General features: G+C 45.0%; 1 protein-coding gene across 1 annotated transcript in view; it reads right to left on the reverse strand.

Annotated features, from left to right (window-relative positions):
• Positions 1-17,871, reverse strand: part of LOC138580166 (killer cell lectin-like receptor subfamily B member 1A) — a 162,955-nt gene that overhangs the window by 57,719 nt on the left and 87,365 nt on the right. The window contains exon 3 of the mRNA XM_069650496.1: positions 1,608-1,789. Coding sequence (XP_069506597.1) covers positions 1,608-1,789 — 182 coding nt within the window. The remainder of the gene's footprint in view (positions 1-1,607; positions 1,790-17,871) is intronic.

Below are 17,871 nucleotides of genomic sequence, written 5' to 3' on the forward strand. Positions count from 1 at the left end.
CGCGAGGGTTCTATTGCTATTAGTATCCCAGCCCGCAATATTTGCGCGACCGGGGTACTAAAAGCAATTTTTTTCTGTCCTGAAACAATGCGGCGTTTCAACGCTGTGGCGTTTTGGGACAGAAAAAAAACGACCAAGAAAATGTCCGTCGCCATGGAAAGGGAAAACATAGTCCATTTTCCCTTTCCATGGCGGCGATCGGCAGCGGACGTGCTGTGAACACAAGTGTTCCCAGCGCGTCCGCTCCCGAAAAAGGATTAAAAAAAAGGTAAGTGGGGTTGGGAGGGTGGGAGTGGGACGGGGGAAGAGGTGGGAAAGAAAAATAAAAAAAATTAAAATAGAAACGTACCTGCGTCCCTGGTGGGGGACGAGGGAAGGCCCCAGCCGTGTGGAGGCGCAGAGCGGGGATGGCCCCGCTCCGAGTCTCCACACGGCTGGAGGCTTCCCTCGTCCCCCGCCTGGGACGCAGGATCAAGTAGGTAAGTTGGGGAGGCGGGTGAGAGGGTGGGGACGGAAGGTAAGGGAAAAATAAAAAAATAAAAAGACTTACCCGAGTCCCCGGCGGGGGCGAAGGCAGCCTCTCAGCCGCGGGGAGGCTCGGAGCGGGGATGGCCCCGCTTCGAGCCTCCTCATTGGCTGAGGGGCTGCCACGCCCCCTGCCGGGGACAAAGGCCGTGGAATCTCAACGGAGGGATTCTCGGCCTGGTAGGGACCTGGCGAGAGCCAATCAGAATGCTTGTTGCATTCTGATTGTCTCTCGCCAGGGTACTAATTTATATTATACCATGGAGGGTGTCAGCTGACAGACGGTGCCATTGCATGACCTGTATGTGGGGGTAGCGCTGATAGTACATGTAAGAGCAATTGTCGGTGAGGCTCTTGCTGACTTTACTTGTAATCATAAGAAGCTTCTAAGTGCTTATCCCACCTCACTTTTCCTATATATCTATTCATATCACCTTCTGCTTGCACAGCCTCTGCGTTAGTGTGCATGTATGAAGTAACGCTGTTGAACAGGGTTGCAGTAAATGTAGGTTTATTTAAGTCATTCTCTTCAGAGCCCACCAGCACCGCAGCATCCATCCATGCAGCCCCCTCTCACTTCTCAACCGCCCCCATACAATACTGGACTCCCCATGTACTCAACCTTCCACACAATACATCACAGGATACCTACACGCTGCCAGCACACTGAAGGTGGGCTCTGAAGAGAATTACTGAAATAAACCTACCTTCAGCGCAGTCGAACTCCTTAATCTCCACCCTAGAGGTTCTATTAGTTAGAAAGGATTTCCACCACAGTGTGTGTCTGACAAAGCAACGACCTCTTTGCAGTGAATAGAAGCAGATGGAATTTGGCAAAAGAGTTACATTAAAAAAATTATATTGCAAATGATGTACTAGTGATGAACTACTAGTGACTGACCATGTGCCACAGTGGCCCTGGCTGATTGCCCGGTACAAGCTCAATAACATAACATAACATAACATTGCCTCGGGCTGAGTGTATGCACGCAGTGTGGCCCATCTCTGGTCATGTAATTCCACTAGCAGGGGTATTTGTCCAAGAGAAACGCATATTGTATTTATGTTTTATATATTCTCACCAGTTCCTCTTCAGTGTCAATGAGAGCCAGTGACGCGTTATATGAGGAGCAGAAGATCTGGCTGTCCTCCCACTCAGCTACCTCTTTAGAGAAGTGGTAGCATTTCCTTCCATTGTACAGCCAGTTCAAGGGGCACGGCTCTACACGGGGTGGTGATGGGACCTCCGGTGGTGGGCTTTTTACTAAAAGAAAGAACATGCAATAATTATTACCCACTATACATGTCCTCTAGTCCTCAACTTATTGTTAGCATTACAATAGGTCACAGGGAATGTATGAAGCACTCCTCTCCAATTGGCAGGATCTCTTGCTTCTGATGGACATCTTGAGGGAATAATGATGACCTGGACAGGCTAGGACTGTGTTTAGGTTGTCACAGTAGAAGTCAAAGAATGAAGGAACAATTCAGGCTGGTGGGTTGGGTTTCCTAAAGTCTCAACCCCATCTCCTGCATGTCTGGATTTGCTTGTGTATGTGATATTTGACCACCAGCGAGATTCCCGATTGTGCACCCAACAAGGAGGGTACAGGTCTCAAATGAACCTACCATCCATCCCTTGCCTGTAGACGTGGCATCCCATGGTTCTCTGGAGATGAGTTATAAAGTAGAAGTGGCAGGGGTTGTTGAGTACCTATTTGCCATCCCCATATTCATGTCTGGTATTGTTGTGATGATTTCGGTGCATTTCGTAGCTTCCCATCATGTCCCATAACGAAGGATGCTTGTTGTCTAAGCCAGTAGGTTATTCTTGTGTGCGGAAAATCTCTTCAAATGTGTGTCTTCTATTTTGAATGGTCTTTCATTACCAGTCAGTTGTCAACTAAGTCAACATGAAATTATTACAAAATCTTCACTACATTTTTTAATTTTGGCTAATAGATTTTGCCTTACTGCATAGTAGGGTGCCCCTCTATGATGGCATTTGATGATGGATGTAGTGGTTTCGCCATTTTAAGTGGCCTCTTTCATACCAATCGCTTGTCATGCTAAATCGATTTGTTGTCGTTGGGCACTTCAAAGCAGCCTGTGTTATGCCCATCAGTTGTTACATTGTTTGGATATAGGAGATGCACATGCTGACATTTATTTTGTAAATAGTGCCAGTTCCATTCTTTTTTTTACATTAGGAAACATATATTCTTCTAGTTGAGATTTATTTATGATTTTCGTTTTTGTAAAAGCCTTAATATTTTGTGTAGGAATCCTGCAAATCAGGGAATGATAACATGTACATAGCATATTCATGTCCTGTCTTTATTAAGGAGTTTTGCACTTTTTGGGAAACGTGACATGTATTTTCAGTTTGTTTTAAGGTTTATTTGTAGGAATTTAACCTATTTCTTGTGTGAGAGACAGACACAATGGAACACTGATGCTATGAAACCACTGATATTGTTGCAAATAAGACAAGCTTTAAAATGTGTTGCACTGAACACACAATGCTAAACGAGAGACAGACACTATGAAATAATGATGTTATGATTTAAAAGCAATACATTATTCCTGCATTGTCAGATGAACCAGATCTTCCAAACCTGGCAATCGCATGCTGGGAAATGTATACCATATGCGATGCAATTGGGCCATTTACCAAAACATGTGCATATATTTCGAAATAGTACGCATAGATGAGATTACCTTTGACTAAAATGTAATAGACTGCCCTCATTTGAGGTTATTGGTGCATGGGTGGGTCTTCCAATGAATGATAGAATGTGTTGGATCTGACATAGAGCACAGACTGTAAGCATACAACATTTACTGTTGCATTGTACAGATCTAAGTGCTATTCTGAAGTAATATCTGAGTTTCTACACTTGTAGTGCAAGAATGGGGGATGTAAGCAACTTAGTATTAGGGTGTTACTTTTTTGATACATCATATTATATGAGAGGTATGAGATTAAGAATAGATGGAATGTAAACATTGTTTCTTACAATCCTATATGTTGTGTGTGTATGCATGTGTATAATAGATATATATATATATATATGAAAAACACTACGTACCTATAATTGTCTTTCTGATGCTTGTATCTGCTTAGTTTAACATGCTTTGCATACGGCGACATCTAGGGGTTGGTGCAGAGTATTACATGATTTATTTTTTATTTTAAAAAAGTAAGTAGAGGGGATTTTCTTTAATACAATCCTTACTGTGACATGTACTGTACCCATGATCCCCCATGCTTCAAGGTCCTCATATTGTTCTTTCTTCTGACCTGAGGTTGCATGAAGTGTATAGTGGAATATAATGATGAAGAATTGTTTTGAAACCCTCACATAAAACCTTTTGTCTATGACCCCCTTCTACTCACAACAAGGGGAAGATGGGTGGGCACATGTGAATCTAAGCAGATACAAGCATCAGAAACAGGTACAAAATGTTTGTCTTCTGAGGCTTGTGGATCTGCTTAGAACCACATGCTTTGCATAGACTAGTGAACAGTGCCTGATGAAGGTGGTGGGTCGATATAAGGACCAGAGACAAATAAATGTTTTAATACTGATTGTCCCACCTGTGAGCCAACACAGTAATGCTGTTTGGAAATGTGCATGGGACTCCATGTAGCTGCTTTGCAGATAGCCTCCAGTGACACGTTTGCAATGAATACTAATCTAGCACTTGTAACACACGTGGTGTGTGCTTCACGCATACATGGCAGGGTTTTATTTGAAAAAGTATACAACTGCTGCATACATTTTGAAATCCACCCAGCGATGGTAGCCTTTGAGACAGGATCCCCTCTGATCCGGCTGCTAGAGACACAAAGAATTTTTCTGTTTTTCTGAGTGGTTAGTTTTGTTAAGGTAGTACATGAATGACCTTTGAACATTTAGTGTATGGAGTGCTCTTTCCACAGAGATGTGTGGATTTGGAAAGAAATCTGGCACTTCAATGGATTATTTGACATGGAACTTAGAAATGTATGTTGGTGAGAAGTGAGGGTACGTTCTTACGATCACCTTGTTTTTATGTATTGTGACAAAGGTCTCCGGCACAGAAAATGCCTGAAGCTCACTTATCCTCCAGATAGATGCAATTACTATAAGGAAAGCAACTTTGTAAATAAGATCTTTGATGCTTGCTTTATGCAGTGGCTCTAAAGGTGGGACAATGAGTTTGCTTAAGACAATATTTAAAACCCAACCTAGGGGTGGGTTATCAATTGAAGGGTAAAGCTGTTTCACTCCTTCCATGAAGGCTTTAACTACAGGGAATCTCCACCATGAAACTTTGCTTTGCGGTGTGTATATGCAGAAAGTGTCGCTAAATGGACTTTTAATGAATTCAAACTAACCCTGACTCCAACAAGTGTAGCAGATAGTGCACTATATGGAATGCTGAGCAATCAATTTGGTAGATATTTTACCTCCCACACCACACAACAAACCTTTTCCATTTGTTAAAGTAGCAGTGTCTAGTGTTAGGTTTACGTGCTTCACTTAATATTTCCATGCATCTGTCAGGCAAATAAAGGTATCAAAACTCTGGGGCAAACTGCTAAATTGTTTATCTGAGGATGAGGATGCAGGATTAATCCCCGATTTTGTGACAATGGGCCTCATTCCGAGTCGGGCGGTAAGGGTTAACGGTCACCGGTAACGAGACCGGTGCCGTTAAACCCTTACCGCCCTATTCCGAGTTCCCTTTGCGGGTTGGAACTTAACACCTGCTTTTTGCAGGCGTTAAAAAACCAACCCGCAAAGGGACCTTGGAGCTAATTACGGCACCGTAATTTACGGTGCCGTAATTAGCACCTTCCCCATTCCCATTGACCCCTATGGGGCAAAAATGGGAATGGGGAAGGGCCCATGGTGAATGGGGAATTACCGACCCCGCCAACCTTGGAATGGGGCGGTAATTCCGCCATTCACCATGGCGGAGTCGGAGAGATAACGGCGTCAACCAAGGCGCTAATAGCGCCTTGGTTAACGCCAGGGTCGGAATGAGGCCCAATATGTTGTAAGCACATGTTAGTTTCATGGGTGGGCAAATGGGCATTTTGGGGAGGTGGGAATGCCACGTTTGACATGCCCACATTGAAGCTAGTAGAATTATTGGCAAGTGCTGCAAGTGCATTTTGTGGATTACTCTGTTCAAGAGTGGGGTTGGAGGAAACATGTTTGAAAATATATCTGACCACTTATCCATAGGGCCTCATTCCGAGTCGGGCGGTAAGGGTTAACGGTCACCGGTAACGAGACCGGTGCCGTTAAACCCTTACCGTCCTATTCCGAGTTCCCTTTGCGGGTTGGAACATAACACCTGCTTTTTGCAGGCGTTAAAAAACCAACCCTCAAAGGGACCTTGGAGCTAATTACGGCATCGTAATTTACGGTGCCGTAATTAGCACCTTCCCCATTCCCATTGAGCCCTATGGGGCAAAAATGGGAATGGGGAAGGGCCCATGGTGAATGGGGAATTACCGACCCCACCAACCTTGGAATGGGGCGGTAATTCCGCCATTCACCATGGCGGAGTCGGAGAGATAACGGCGTCAACCAAGGCGCTAGTAGCGCCTTGGTTAACACCAGGGTCGGAATGAGGCCCACAGTGTGTTCCCCTTGGATTCTTTCTGCTGGAACCTGGAGGTGCGATTGTGTTACCTTTTGTGTCAAAGAGATCTATATCCGGTTGCCTCCAGTGTATATAAAATGTCATTTAGTATGTCTGATTCACACTCATCTTCTGAAGGTGAATTGGTGCTTCTGCTTAGCCTTAGTGTGTCTACTAGGCAGTTGTGTTCCCCTGGAACAAGTTGTGCTTGCAGATGCATTCCTCTGAGGAGGCTCCATGTACAGATTTTTTGTGGCAGTATGGACAGACGTAGGGAGTGAGTCCCGCCATGTTTGTTGATGTAAAACATGGATGTTGTGCTGTCTGTTATCTTCAGCGCATTATTCCCCATTAACTGACATTGGCATGCTTGTAGCACCTTATAAACTGCTAGCAATTCTAGAACATTGATGTATTTCTTGGAGAGTGGGTGAGACCACATTCCCTGAGCTCTATGGTGGAGACAATGGGCTCCCCCATCCTGAGAGTGATGTGTCTGTTGTGATTTCAAGGCATGTTGACAGTTTCTCTTGTAACATGTTCTCTTTTGTCGATCACTATAGCGCTAACACCACTGCTTCTGAAAATTCCACTAGATCGTTCCAGTTGCCCTTTGACTGCATCCATTGTTTCGCTAACCACTCTTGCCCTGGACGCATATGTAACCTTGCAGGTGGCACAATGAAGTTGCATGATGCCAACATGCTGAGTAGGGCCATTACTTTCCTGACTGTCATCTGACAACCGGCCGTATAGCAAGGAATTAGCATTAATAGGTTTTGGACCCTCTCATTGGAGGGAAAGACTAGGGTGTCTTTTGTATGAATTACTGCTCCTCAGAACTGTTTTTGTTGGCTGGGGATTTGGCTTGACTTCTTTTTGTTGATAGAAAAGCCCAGCTGATGCAGAAGATTTATTGTTTTCTGCACATTTTGTTGACGTATTTCCGGTGTTTCTCCTGTCACTAGCCAGTCATCCATATAAGGGTAAACTAGAATACTCTCTCTGCATCGATGCTCAACTACCACTGCTAGCACCTTTGTGAATACACACGGGACTGATGCGATCCCGGATGGAAGCATCTTTAATTGGTAATATGAAGGACCTATTGTGAACCTTAGATATTTTCAATACCTTGGCAGCATTGAAATATGAAAGTATGTATCTTTCATATCCAGTGTTGCCATGAAGTCTCTGCTTTTTAGTAATGGGATGACTTGGTTGGTGTGCTAATGGTATTCTCCTGTATCTTGGAGGAAGATTTAGCAGTTGTCCTAAAAATGTCACGCAATACCTGTCTTTTTACAGTCGACAACACCCTCTTGTCTGATGTGAACCCCTCCCATAAGTGGGCGATTGATGTTATGCGACCCCTAATTGGGTGATATGGGAGGGGACCTTAAACAGGGAGTCATTGTTTTGTGGGTTAACCTCTCTACATCTGCTATTCCCCCATCTAAATTGTCTGGGAAATGAGGACTGTGATGTTGACTGATGCCCGTGGTTGGTAAACCAAGTACTGGAACATGCACCTGAGGTATAGCCAGACTACCCTGAGGACCTTGGGTAGCGTTGCCCATGAAATCTACGGTGGTTGGAAAAGAAACCTCTTTATTGATAGGGGTTATTTGTAAAAGTGTTTGATGTTACTTTTTTCCAGTCTCGAAAGCATCATCTACTGGCTTACCAAATACAAAACTATCTTCTACTGGCATGTCTAGCAGAGTGGCCTGAGTTTCTGATCTAAAACTAGAACTCCTTAGCCATGCATGTCTTTTAATTTGAGTGCTTTCAGCAACTTTTCTACCAGCGGTCTCTGCAGCATCAATTATGTTTTTGATACTGGTGTTAACTGTTTGTTTGCCTTCTGCTAGTATTTAATGCATTTCTGAACGTAGGTGCTCATGAATGCTATTAACGAGATCTTCCATGTGATCCCATTGTGCCCCATTAAAGCTTGCCATATGAGTCGTATTATTGATGATACACATTTGGTAAGCCGCTGATGTTGCCACCTTTCTACCCAGGGCATACATCTTTTTACTCTCCATGTCAGGAGGTGCTTTGGGAGTGACTATTTGTATGGGTAATAGTGACTACCAATAAATCTGGTGTGGGAAGCCCTCTGATGGCGCTGGCTTAAACCACTTTTTGATGCAAGGATTATCAGCTTGGAGCTGGAGTAGGAAGGAACGTTGTTAATATCATTTTGACAGATTGTAGTAAAAGAAAATACAGTCCTATTTGCTTTTTCTGATTGAAGACATCAACAACGAAATCACTGTCGTCTTCACACACAAGTCTCAATTGTGAAAAAATCTGCAGCCTTTTTAATGGGGTCATTGCATAAAACATGATCATCTATGGGTGATGATGATATGGGGTCATCCATAATGCCTGGGGATGGAACAGTGAAGTCATCCGGCTCAGTGCATGGGTCTTCCTCAGCAATTTCTTTCTCCTGCTCTGAATAAACATTAATCATGGACTCTTCATAATTTGGGGAATGTTATACTCTAGCTTTTTTAGGTGGAACTTTCTCCTCATGTTCAGTGTGTTTATGGTTTATTGGAAGCTTGTCCAAAAACTCCATGAATGAGCCCATTTTATCTAATTTCTTTTCAAAACCTTCTTTTGTCCAAGCACCACTGGAAAGTGTGGTTTGCAGTGGGAAAACCACTTCTTCCACCAAACCTTGTAGTGCTTCTACATGTGCCTCTTTCTTTTTCTCTAGTTTATCTACTAAAGGGGAACTACTATCTATGTAACCGGACGTTTGCATCTCAACTGGCATCTCAAATGGCATTGAACCGGATTATGTTCCTGTAGTTTATGTTTTTGTGTACGTGTAGTAATTTTTGCAGTTGTTGTTTCTGATTTTTTTTAATAGAGAAAGAACCACTGGGTGCAGAGGTTTTTTTGAGGCGTCAAACCACTTGCTGAGGTTACACTTTGCAAAGACTTTGTCTGTTTCGACTAATGTGTGGAAATGGTAGTAGTGGGCGTTGAGTGTTTGTGTGAAGCAATAGGCTCCTGTTTGTTGGTTGTCGCTGCCCTACATGTCCAGCCCATCCCATTAGAATGTTTTATTTATTTTGCCTTGTCACCGTGGGAAGCCTCCATAACAAAGCGTGATGTCTGCCATTCGGAGCTCGGGACTTGAACTCAGGAATCTTCTGTTTCCCTATCAGAAGTCTCCTCAGTATCACTAATGAAACTGGGACTGATCTGCTCAGCCTCGGATTCCTCTGCGTTGGGAGCGTATTCCGTAGATGCCTTAGCTTTCATTACGTAGGCTGCCCAGCACTGTCAATCTTTAAGCGTCTTAGGTTTGAAGAGCTTACACTTTCGATATTTATTTTCCTGGTGCCAATAGATTCCCACATAGTGTGTTTCTTTTGATGGAAATATTCTGTTACGCGTGGGACAACATTTAAATGGCATATTCTCTATGGGTAACGCTGATGCACAGTGAGACTGTAGATATTAAGGGGACAGTATATGGAGACTTTCTCCTTTAACTGTGTAGTTACAAGTGTGTTCCACCAACTCTCCCTAGTGTGTAGGCTGATGCCTGAAGAGTTGTAGGCCATCAAGCTCCAAACCGCCGGAACCTTTTAGAGCTGTGTGCTAAGTGCATTAGCAGCTTAGTCGCTCTGAGATCGTGTGAAAATACTGTGTAGTGCCGCTCAGATTCCCTGTTAAACTCGCTCATCGTCAGTAACCTGCCTTTGCTAAAACCCTATTCTAGCTGGTGATAGCAAACATTACGTTAGGTTGTGTGAAAAATCATGTCAGTAGCTTGCCAATGCTAAACTCATTTTAGCTTACTTTAGTAAAGTGCATTTCCATTGTATGAAAATACTGGATCAGTGACCTGCCAATGCTAACTTATTTAAGTCGGCTGTAGCAAAAGTGCATTTCCATTGTGTGAAAATATTGTATCAGTGACCTGCCAATGCTAAACGTATTTTAGTCTGCCGCAGCAAAGTCCATTTCCATTGTGTGAAAATACTGCATCAGTGACCTGCTAATGTTAAACCTACTTTATCCTGCTGTAGCAAAATACATTTACATTGTGTGAAATAATTAAGTCGGTGCTAAACCTGACTCAGCCTGTAGTAGCAAAGTTGCATCTAGATTGAGTGGCAAACTGTGCCAGTCTGCACTCTTATCGATACTAGCCCACCTTTACTAGTGCAATGCACACATAGTGACTACTCTAGCATACCGCCACAGAGACCATTTCAGTTAGCCAGTCATGGTATTGATACTGAAACTTATTCTCAGTATACAACTCTGGTTAACTACCATCATGCTTTCGCTCTGTATTGTTCAAATTACGAGTGTTCTTGGCCTCTTGCACTATAATTGAACTTAGATGCTAGCTCATTGTACTTCCCAGGGTTAGCATGATAGAGTTTTGACTGCCCTCCTCTTAAACTGTATACAAATGTTAGACCTTAGCACACTCCAGTCACAAGGGATTTTGGCCTCCTGCGCTAAAACCGAATCTGGCTGTTAGCACACTGTATTCCCCAGGCTTAGCTTGTTAGAAACTGTCTACCCTCTTCCCAATTTGAATTTAAAGGTTAGCCTACAGCACATTTTAGTCATGAGCGTTTTTGGCCACCTGCAATTAAACCATATCTAGACGTTCGCACGTAGCATCTCCTAGTTATAGCACGAAAGTATACTCTGCCTTCCCTCTGATTAAATACTTAAAATACTAGCACATTAATACGCTCTTGGCATAACCTGAAGATGCCCCCTGCCTGCCCCACTAAATCTACTCAGACCCTAATACTCACCCTTGTTATCCTTACTATCATGGCCTTTGTTACTAAAACAAATCCCCCCAAGGATAGAAACCTGAGACTCAGGTCTAGACTGCCCTGTATCTACGAACCTAAAAGAAATTACCCTAACAACAAACCATCTCCCAGCCCAAGATTTCTCGGCCCTTATCAATGCAAACTACCAACTCTTGTGCTAGAACTCCCACCAAGACTCTTACGATCCAGAATACCACCTCACACAAACCTTCACCACTATCTAAAGCTAACAGTACTCAAACTCTAACAGGGTCCCTCATTAACGCGAGATCAGTGGTAGCCCATGCCACCGAAATTGCAGACATCATAAATAATGAGAACTTGGACCTATTGGCCATAACAGAGACATGGCTACATGAGGCTGCAGGACCGAGTCTCATGTTAGCGATACCTGATAATTACCAGATGCTTAGAGCAGACTGGCCTAATGCCAGAGGTGGTGGCCTAGCCATCATCTTCAAAACAACCCTTCCTATTAGACTTGCCACGCCAGCAGCCTACGCGTCCTGTGAAATACTCACAGCCAAACTGCCTCTCTTCAACAACCGCACATTAACACTCCACTTGATATACAGGCTTCCAGGGCCTCTAGGCACCTTTGAAGACGACCTAACCATCCTTCTAGCCAACAACACAAAAGACCACTCTCAAACACTACTGATGGGAGACTTTAATCTTGGCTTCAATGACACAGATAACAAACATGCTGAATCAATAGCAGCCTTGTTAAGTGATCATGGTCTCACTCAAAAAGTCCTCTCTCCAACTCACATCAAAGGAAGGACCCTTGACTGGGTATCTGAACTAAACTGCAATATTGATATCACTGATATTGTCCTGCAACCTTGGACAGATCATCACTTAATAACCTTCTCCGCCACACTAGACCTTCTCAACGCCAAGACTAAAAATATGGTACCCCCTCTTCCGACCAGAAGTAAGAAGGATATTACTGCTGACAAACCTATACCTCTCCTCCTTCCAGCCATCACCGGACTGGGAAGTAATACCAACCCGGACATACTAGTAAACTCCTTTAACAATGCTATGACCAAGGCACTCGACATGACTGCTGCCCCTGTCAAACTGCGCAAAGCCAGGCAAGAAGCACACTTAAATGCTTGGTTTACTCCCCAACTCAAAGCTTTAAGATTACAAAAAATAAAGCTCCAATCTATTTGGCGTCACTCCCCTGCTGAAAACAACAAAATAATCTAACTGAACTGGCCAAACTGTACAAAAAAAATAACAAAAACTAAAAAGAATACCTTCAATGATATAATTGCCAAAGCCAACTCTAACACCAAAGAACTGTTCTCCAACAAAATCTCTTCTCTCCAAAGTAAAATTGCTAATAAAAAGGCTACACTGCCACCCTCCGATATACAATCAACTCAACCCCTTGAGATCAGGACAACCACACCCTTTAGCTTCAAGACCATTTCCATAATTGACACAGAAAAAATAATACTATCCCTCAAACCCTCAAACTGTAAGGGCGATATTTGTCCAGCGCAAATAATAAAGGATGCAGGTAGGGATCTAGCCCCTTTCATATTTAAGCTCATACTCTTCCTTTAAAACAAATACGGTACCTGCCAACCTCAAAGGTCCTCCCCTTACTCAGAAAAACAAACACTGGTCCCCTCCATCCCCACCAACTATTGACCTATCACAACCGTGCCGTTCTTAATCAAAATCCTGGATAGAGCAGCATCCATACAAATCCAAGATTACCTGGAAGTTAACCACCTACTAGGCTCACGGCATCTGGCTTCCGCCCCCTTCACGGCACAGAAACAGCTTTGCTAGACCTTAAGACACAAACTGAAGAACGAAAGGACAATGGGGAAACAGCTCTGCTACTTCTACTGGATTTGTCGGCAGCTTTTGACTTGGTGGATCATGCTGTTTTATGCAACCACCTTAAATTTGCCGCCAACGTCACTGGAGAGGCCATAGCTGGATCCAATCCTTCTTAGCCAATCGCACCATGAAAGTCTTCTCCACCTCTGCCTCCGCTGACCCTATCAAGATTACCTGCGGTGTCCCACAGGGATCTTGCGTCTCACCCACCATGTACAACATCTTCACCAAGCCTCTGACAAGTTGGACAGACTGGGTGTCACCTACACTAACTATGCAGGTGACACCCAGCTCCTCATACCCCTTTCGGGCAACTTTGAGGCTGACTCAGCCTTGGTGAACAAAATCTACTCCATCCAGTTACTGATCCTAGGATTAGAAACTAACATCAAAAAGTTATGCCCAAACTACACCTCCTTCAACATTGATAACAATACCATCAAGGTGATGTCTGTGGTTAAAACTTTAGGATTCTACTTGGACTCCTCTCTTACGCTCAAAAAGCAAGTCAACTCCCTAGCCTCCACTATAACATATACCTGCAAACTTATCCGACCAGCTAGACCGTATCTTTACAATGCTAGCTGTATCACCCTAGCCAATGCTCTTATCATGTCAAGACTAGATTACTGCAATACCCTGTACTCAGGATCCAACAAATACATGACAGATAAAATCCTAAGATTGCAGAATAACGCCCTGAGAGCAGCGTTGGATATCCCCTACAGAGAGCACATTACCAAATTTAGGAAAGAGGTTAACTGGCTGAAAATAACGGATAGAATCCTCCTCAAAACAACTTCTTTTACTTCCAAATGTCTGAACAATTTAGCACCTCCTTATTTAGCTGAAAACATCACCAGGAGAACAGCGACCCGCCCTACTAGATCTGCTAATACATTTATGTTGGAGATTCCTAGGTTTAAACGTTCGACTGCCGGAGGAATGAGCTGCCCTGTCAAAGCTGCGCAACTCCGGAAAAAGCTACCACTTGACCTCAGACAAGAACAACCCTATCCCACATTTAGGCTCAAGGTACTTAAATGGCTGTGCACAAACAACACTTAACCTTTTTTTTTAAACCTTTTATTTTTGAGAGTTTCAACACAACAGGTAATAGGTGCTTCTACCTGGTGCACCAACATAACCGCAGTCAGAGGTGGGAAAGGGATAAGACCAGTTGGAGAGGGGATGAGAAAAGGAGGGAAAAGGGTAGAAAAAAGAGTTTAACAATTCCCCGTTGTCGGTTCAACTGCATTACCACTCTCCCCCGCCCCATCATTTACGTCTCTAAACTTTGAAGTGTTCCTTGATCAGTGTCCAAAAGTCATTGCATACAGGGTTTCTGGTGACTTTCTACCTCGGTTGCCTCCTTTGAGTTCAAGTGGCTTCAGTGTCGGACGATGTTGTGTTCCGTAACAGATATGTGACGTATGGACCCCAAATGTCAGGAGGACGTGCATGTAGTGGGAGAGTTCTTATAAACTCACTCTCCACATCTTGACAGTATGTTACGTCTTTTTGCCAGTCCTCGAACTTGGGCAGGGGTCCACGACTCCATGCCATGGCTATCCGCCTACGTGCTAGTACCAGGAGGAGGCCCGACAGCCTGCGGGAGGCAGGCTGCAGGTATTTGGTGAGGCCTAGCAAGGGTGCTAGTGGAAGTGGGGTTATCTGTTCACCTAATATGTCAGCGATCATTTGTAGCACCAAGGTCCAGAATCGTTGGACTCCTGGGCAGGACCAGGCCAGGTGGAAAAAATCAGCCCGCTCCGCTGAGCAGCGCTCACAGTGAGCCGGGGTTTCCGGGTGGTGACGGTGTTTCTTGACAGGTGTGTAGTACGTTTGGTGTATAAAATTGAAATGTATTAGTTTATATCGTGTGTTAACTGCAACTTTTTGGGTTTGCCGTAGTATGTACGACCAATCTTCATTACTGATAGGTTCTTGAAGAGCGGATTCCCATTTTTTTTGTGTTTTGGTGTTAGGTGGCAATGTGTCTGTCACTAAGGATTTATACAGCAGTGAGACCAGCCTCCCCTCTCCCTCCGCCCGAATGGTGTTATGTAACAGGGTCCACGTGGGTGGCTGCTGGGGGAACGAGGGGAACAATCTTTGTAGGGTATGACGTAGTCTGAAATATAGAAAGACATCTAGGGAGGTCCTCCCCCCTCTGTCTTTAGCCATTTGCGGGGTAAGGAAAGTGCCCTCCGGGAAAACGTCTCCGAAGGAGTGAACTTTGATCTTATCGGCCCATATTAGGAATGCTTTTTCGTTCGTTAGTGGAATGCCCGGGATAAATCTGATAGGTAGAAGGGGAGAGTATCTTATGTTTACTCCTTATTTTTTTGCCATTTTTTTCCAGATTGTATACGTGGCTAAGACCGTGTTTAACGTATTATTAGGAGTTCGGATTTGGCTGATGATGACAGCGCTGAGCAAGTCGGGCGAAGCCAGGGCACGTTCCACCTGTACGTGTGGGCGGATAAAGTGGGATGCGTACCAGTGGCTTAAAAATTGTGCCTGAGCCGCCCAGTAATATTTCTCAAGATCTGGGAGGGCCAGGCCTCCCTTCGACACCGGCAACACCAGGGTCTCGTATGCTACACGTGCGGGTTTCCCCGCCCACAAGAGCTCTAGGACCGTGGACCTCACTTTAATTAGGAAGGATTTGGGAAGGAGTAATGGAATATTCGTAAACAAGTACAATAACTTAGGCAAGATGACCATCTTTGTTAGCGAGGCCCTGCCCCAGAGCGTCAGCGGGAGGGTTTTCCACCGGTGCACGCGGTCCTGAATAGCATGGAGCGTGGACATGTAGTTATCCCTGTATATTTCGTGGTGGTTTCGCGACAAATATACACCCAGATATCGTACCCTAGTGTTTTCCCACTTGAAGCCGTAGTCATCTACAAATTCTACAGTGTTGGAGGTCAAGGGGAATATTATCGACTTGGAGTGGTTGATTTTTAAACCCGACATGTGCCCAAAGCGTATGACTTCCCTCATCACCTGGTTAAGATTCTCCTGTGGGTCGCTGACGAACAATGCGATGTCATCAGCGTACAAAGAGACTATTAATTTGTGGGGACCTAGCTTAAGGCCTTTCTGTATTAGAAATTCTCGCAGTCTCGAAGCCAAGGGCTCCATGACAAGAGCGAAAATCAGGGCGGAGAGTGGGCATCCCTGTCTTGTGCCACGTTCTAACGTTAGGGGCGAGGACCTAGTGTTTCCTATTTTAACGTGTGAGCGAGGGTCGTTGTACAGCAAGGACACCAGTCTAATGAAGAAGTTGCCAAGGCCCATCTGTCTCAGCGTCGCTAGCATGAACGGCCATTCTACAGAGTCAAATGCCTTCTCGGCATCTAGGAGTACGGCAATTGCCTGTTGTGTGGGGTTTAGAGCCTCGATGACGCCAAACAGGCGTCTGATGCCACAGGTGGTGCTGCGGCCTGGGACGAATCCTGCCTGGTCCCCCAACACCAGGGCTGGCATCAGAGGGAGCAGTCTGGAGGCCAGGATTCTTGCGAGGATCTTATTGTCCAGATTGATCAGCGAGATTGGTCTATAAGATGTGCACTCATCGGCGGGTTTGTCTTCCTTGTGTAACACAATTATATTAGCTTCACGGAGTGTGGGGGGAAGGCTACCCCTCTCAATGGATTCCTCGTACACGCTAAGCAGTATGGGGGCAAGTATAGCGGCGTGAGCCTTGTAAAATTCTCCAGTGAGGCCGTCGGGTCCCGGTGCTTTAGAGTTTGGGAGGGATTTAATCGCATCTAGGATCTCTTCTATCGTTATCGGAGTGTTCAGTGGTTCTCGTAAATCTGCCTCTACCCAATACAAACTCGTGTCGTCTAGGTATTCTTTCAGGGCAGTCGGGTCCACCTTGCCTCTGGAGCTGTATAGGTTTTGGTAAAAGTCTCGGAATGCCGTGGCAATTTCTTTTTCGGTGTATACCCGTTGACCAAGTGTGTCTTTGATGGATTCCACATGGGTCGGGGTCCTGTCCGAGAGTAAGAGGCGAGCGAGCAGTGCGCCTGGTTTCTGCCCCTCTCCATATTGCCGAACCAGATGTTTGCGGCTTAGAAATTTTAGTTCCCTTCCAGCTGTCTCGCTAAATTTCTGGAGTTCCTCCTTCAGTTCCACCTGTGTCTGGGGGTCTGATGTTGAGGCAGCCCTGAGTTCCAGTGCTTTTAGGCGACGTTCACTGTCGGCCAATTCACTACGGATCTGCTTCAGTATACCGTTTTCCTTGGTCAGGCATATGCCTCGGACAAAGCATTTCAGTGTTTCCCAGACGACACCGGCGGAGTCCACGCTGGCTTGATTTCTCTCGATGAAGGCAGTTATTTCTTGGCGAAGTTCTTCTGCGAAAACGGTATCAGAGAGCGAGCCTGGTTTAAACCTCCAGTGTAGGCCCGGGACCGTCGTTCTGGCAAGGAAGGCATCCAGTGTGACCATCGAATGGTCGGAGTATGTGCGTGGCCAAATGCGGCTCGTACCCCAGGAGAATGGGCCGCTAGAGGACGCCATGATGTAGTCAATTCGGGAGCTGGTGTTGTGAACCGGTGAGTAAAATGTGAAGTCCCTCGCGTCACGGTTGTGAAGTCGCCATGTGTCGACTAGGTTGAACGAGCGGCATATCTCTCGGACTTGAATGCTTGCTTTGGATAGGTGTCTGGTTGTATAATGGGATTTGTCGAGTGTTGGGTCCATTGGTGTGTTGAGATCGGCCCCCCAAATGATAGTTTCTGCGTTGATCTTCCCAAGTTGGCACATCACCCAGTTGAAGTTGCCATGGCCATCAGTGTTCGGACCATAAGAGTTCACGATTGCCACCTCTCTCCCCGCTATTATCCCTCTCACCAATAGAGCCCTGCCCATGGTGTCCTTCTGGGATTCGATGAGACTGAAGCCTGATCTCCTGTCTATCAATATGGCGACTCCTCTGGCAAAGGATGAGTACGATGAGAAGTACCTGTGGCAACCCCAGGACTTG

Source organism: Ambystoma mexicanum, chromosome 3p (genome assembly GCF_040938575.1).
Source record: "Ambystoma mexicanum isolate Mex_15411 chromosome 3p, UKY_AmexF1_1, whole genome shotgun sequence".
Taxonomy (NCBI): Eukaryota; Metazoa; Chordata; class Amphibia; order Caudata; family Ambystomatidae; genus Ambystoma; species Ambystoma mexicanum.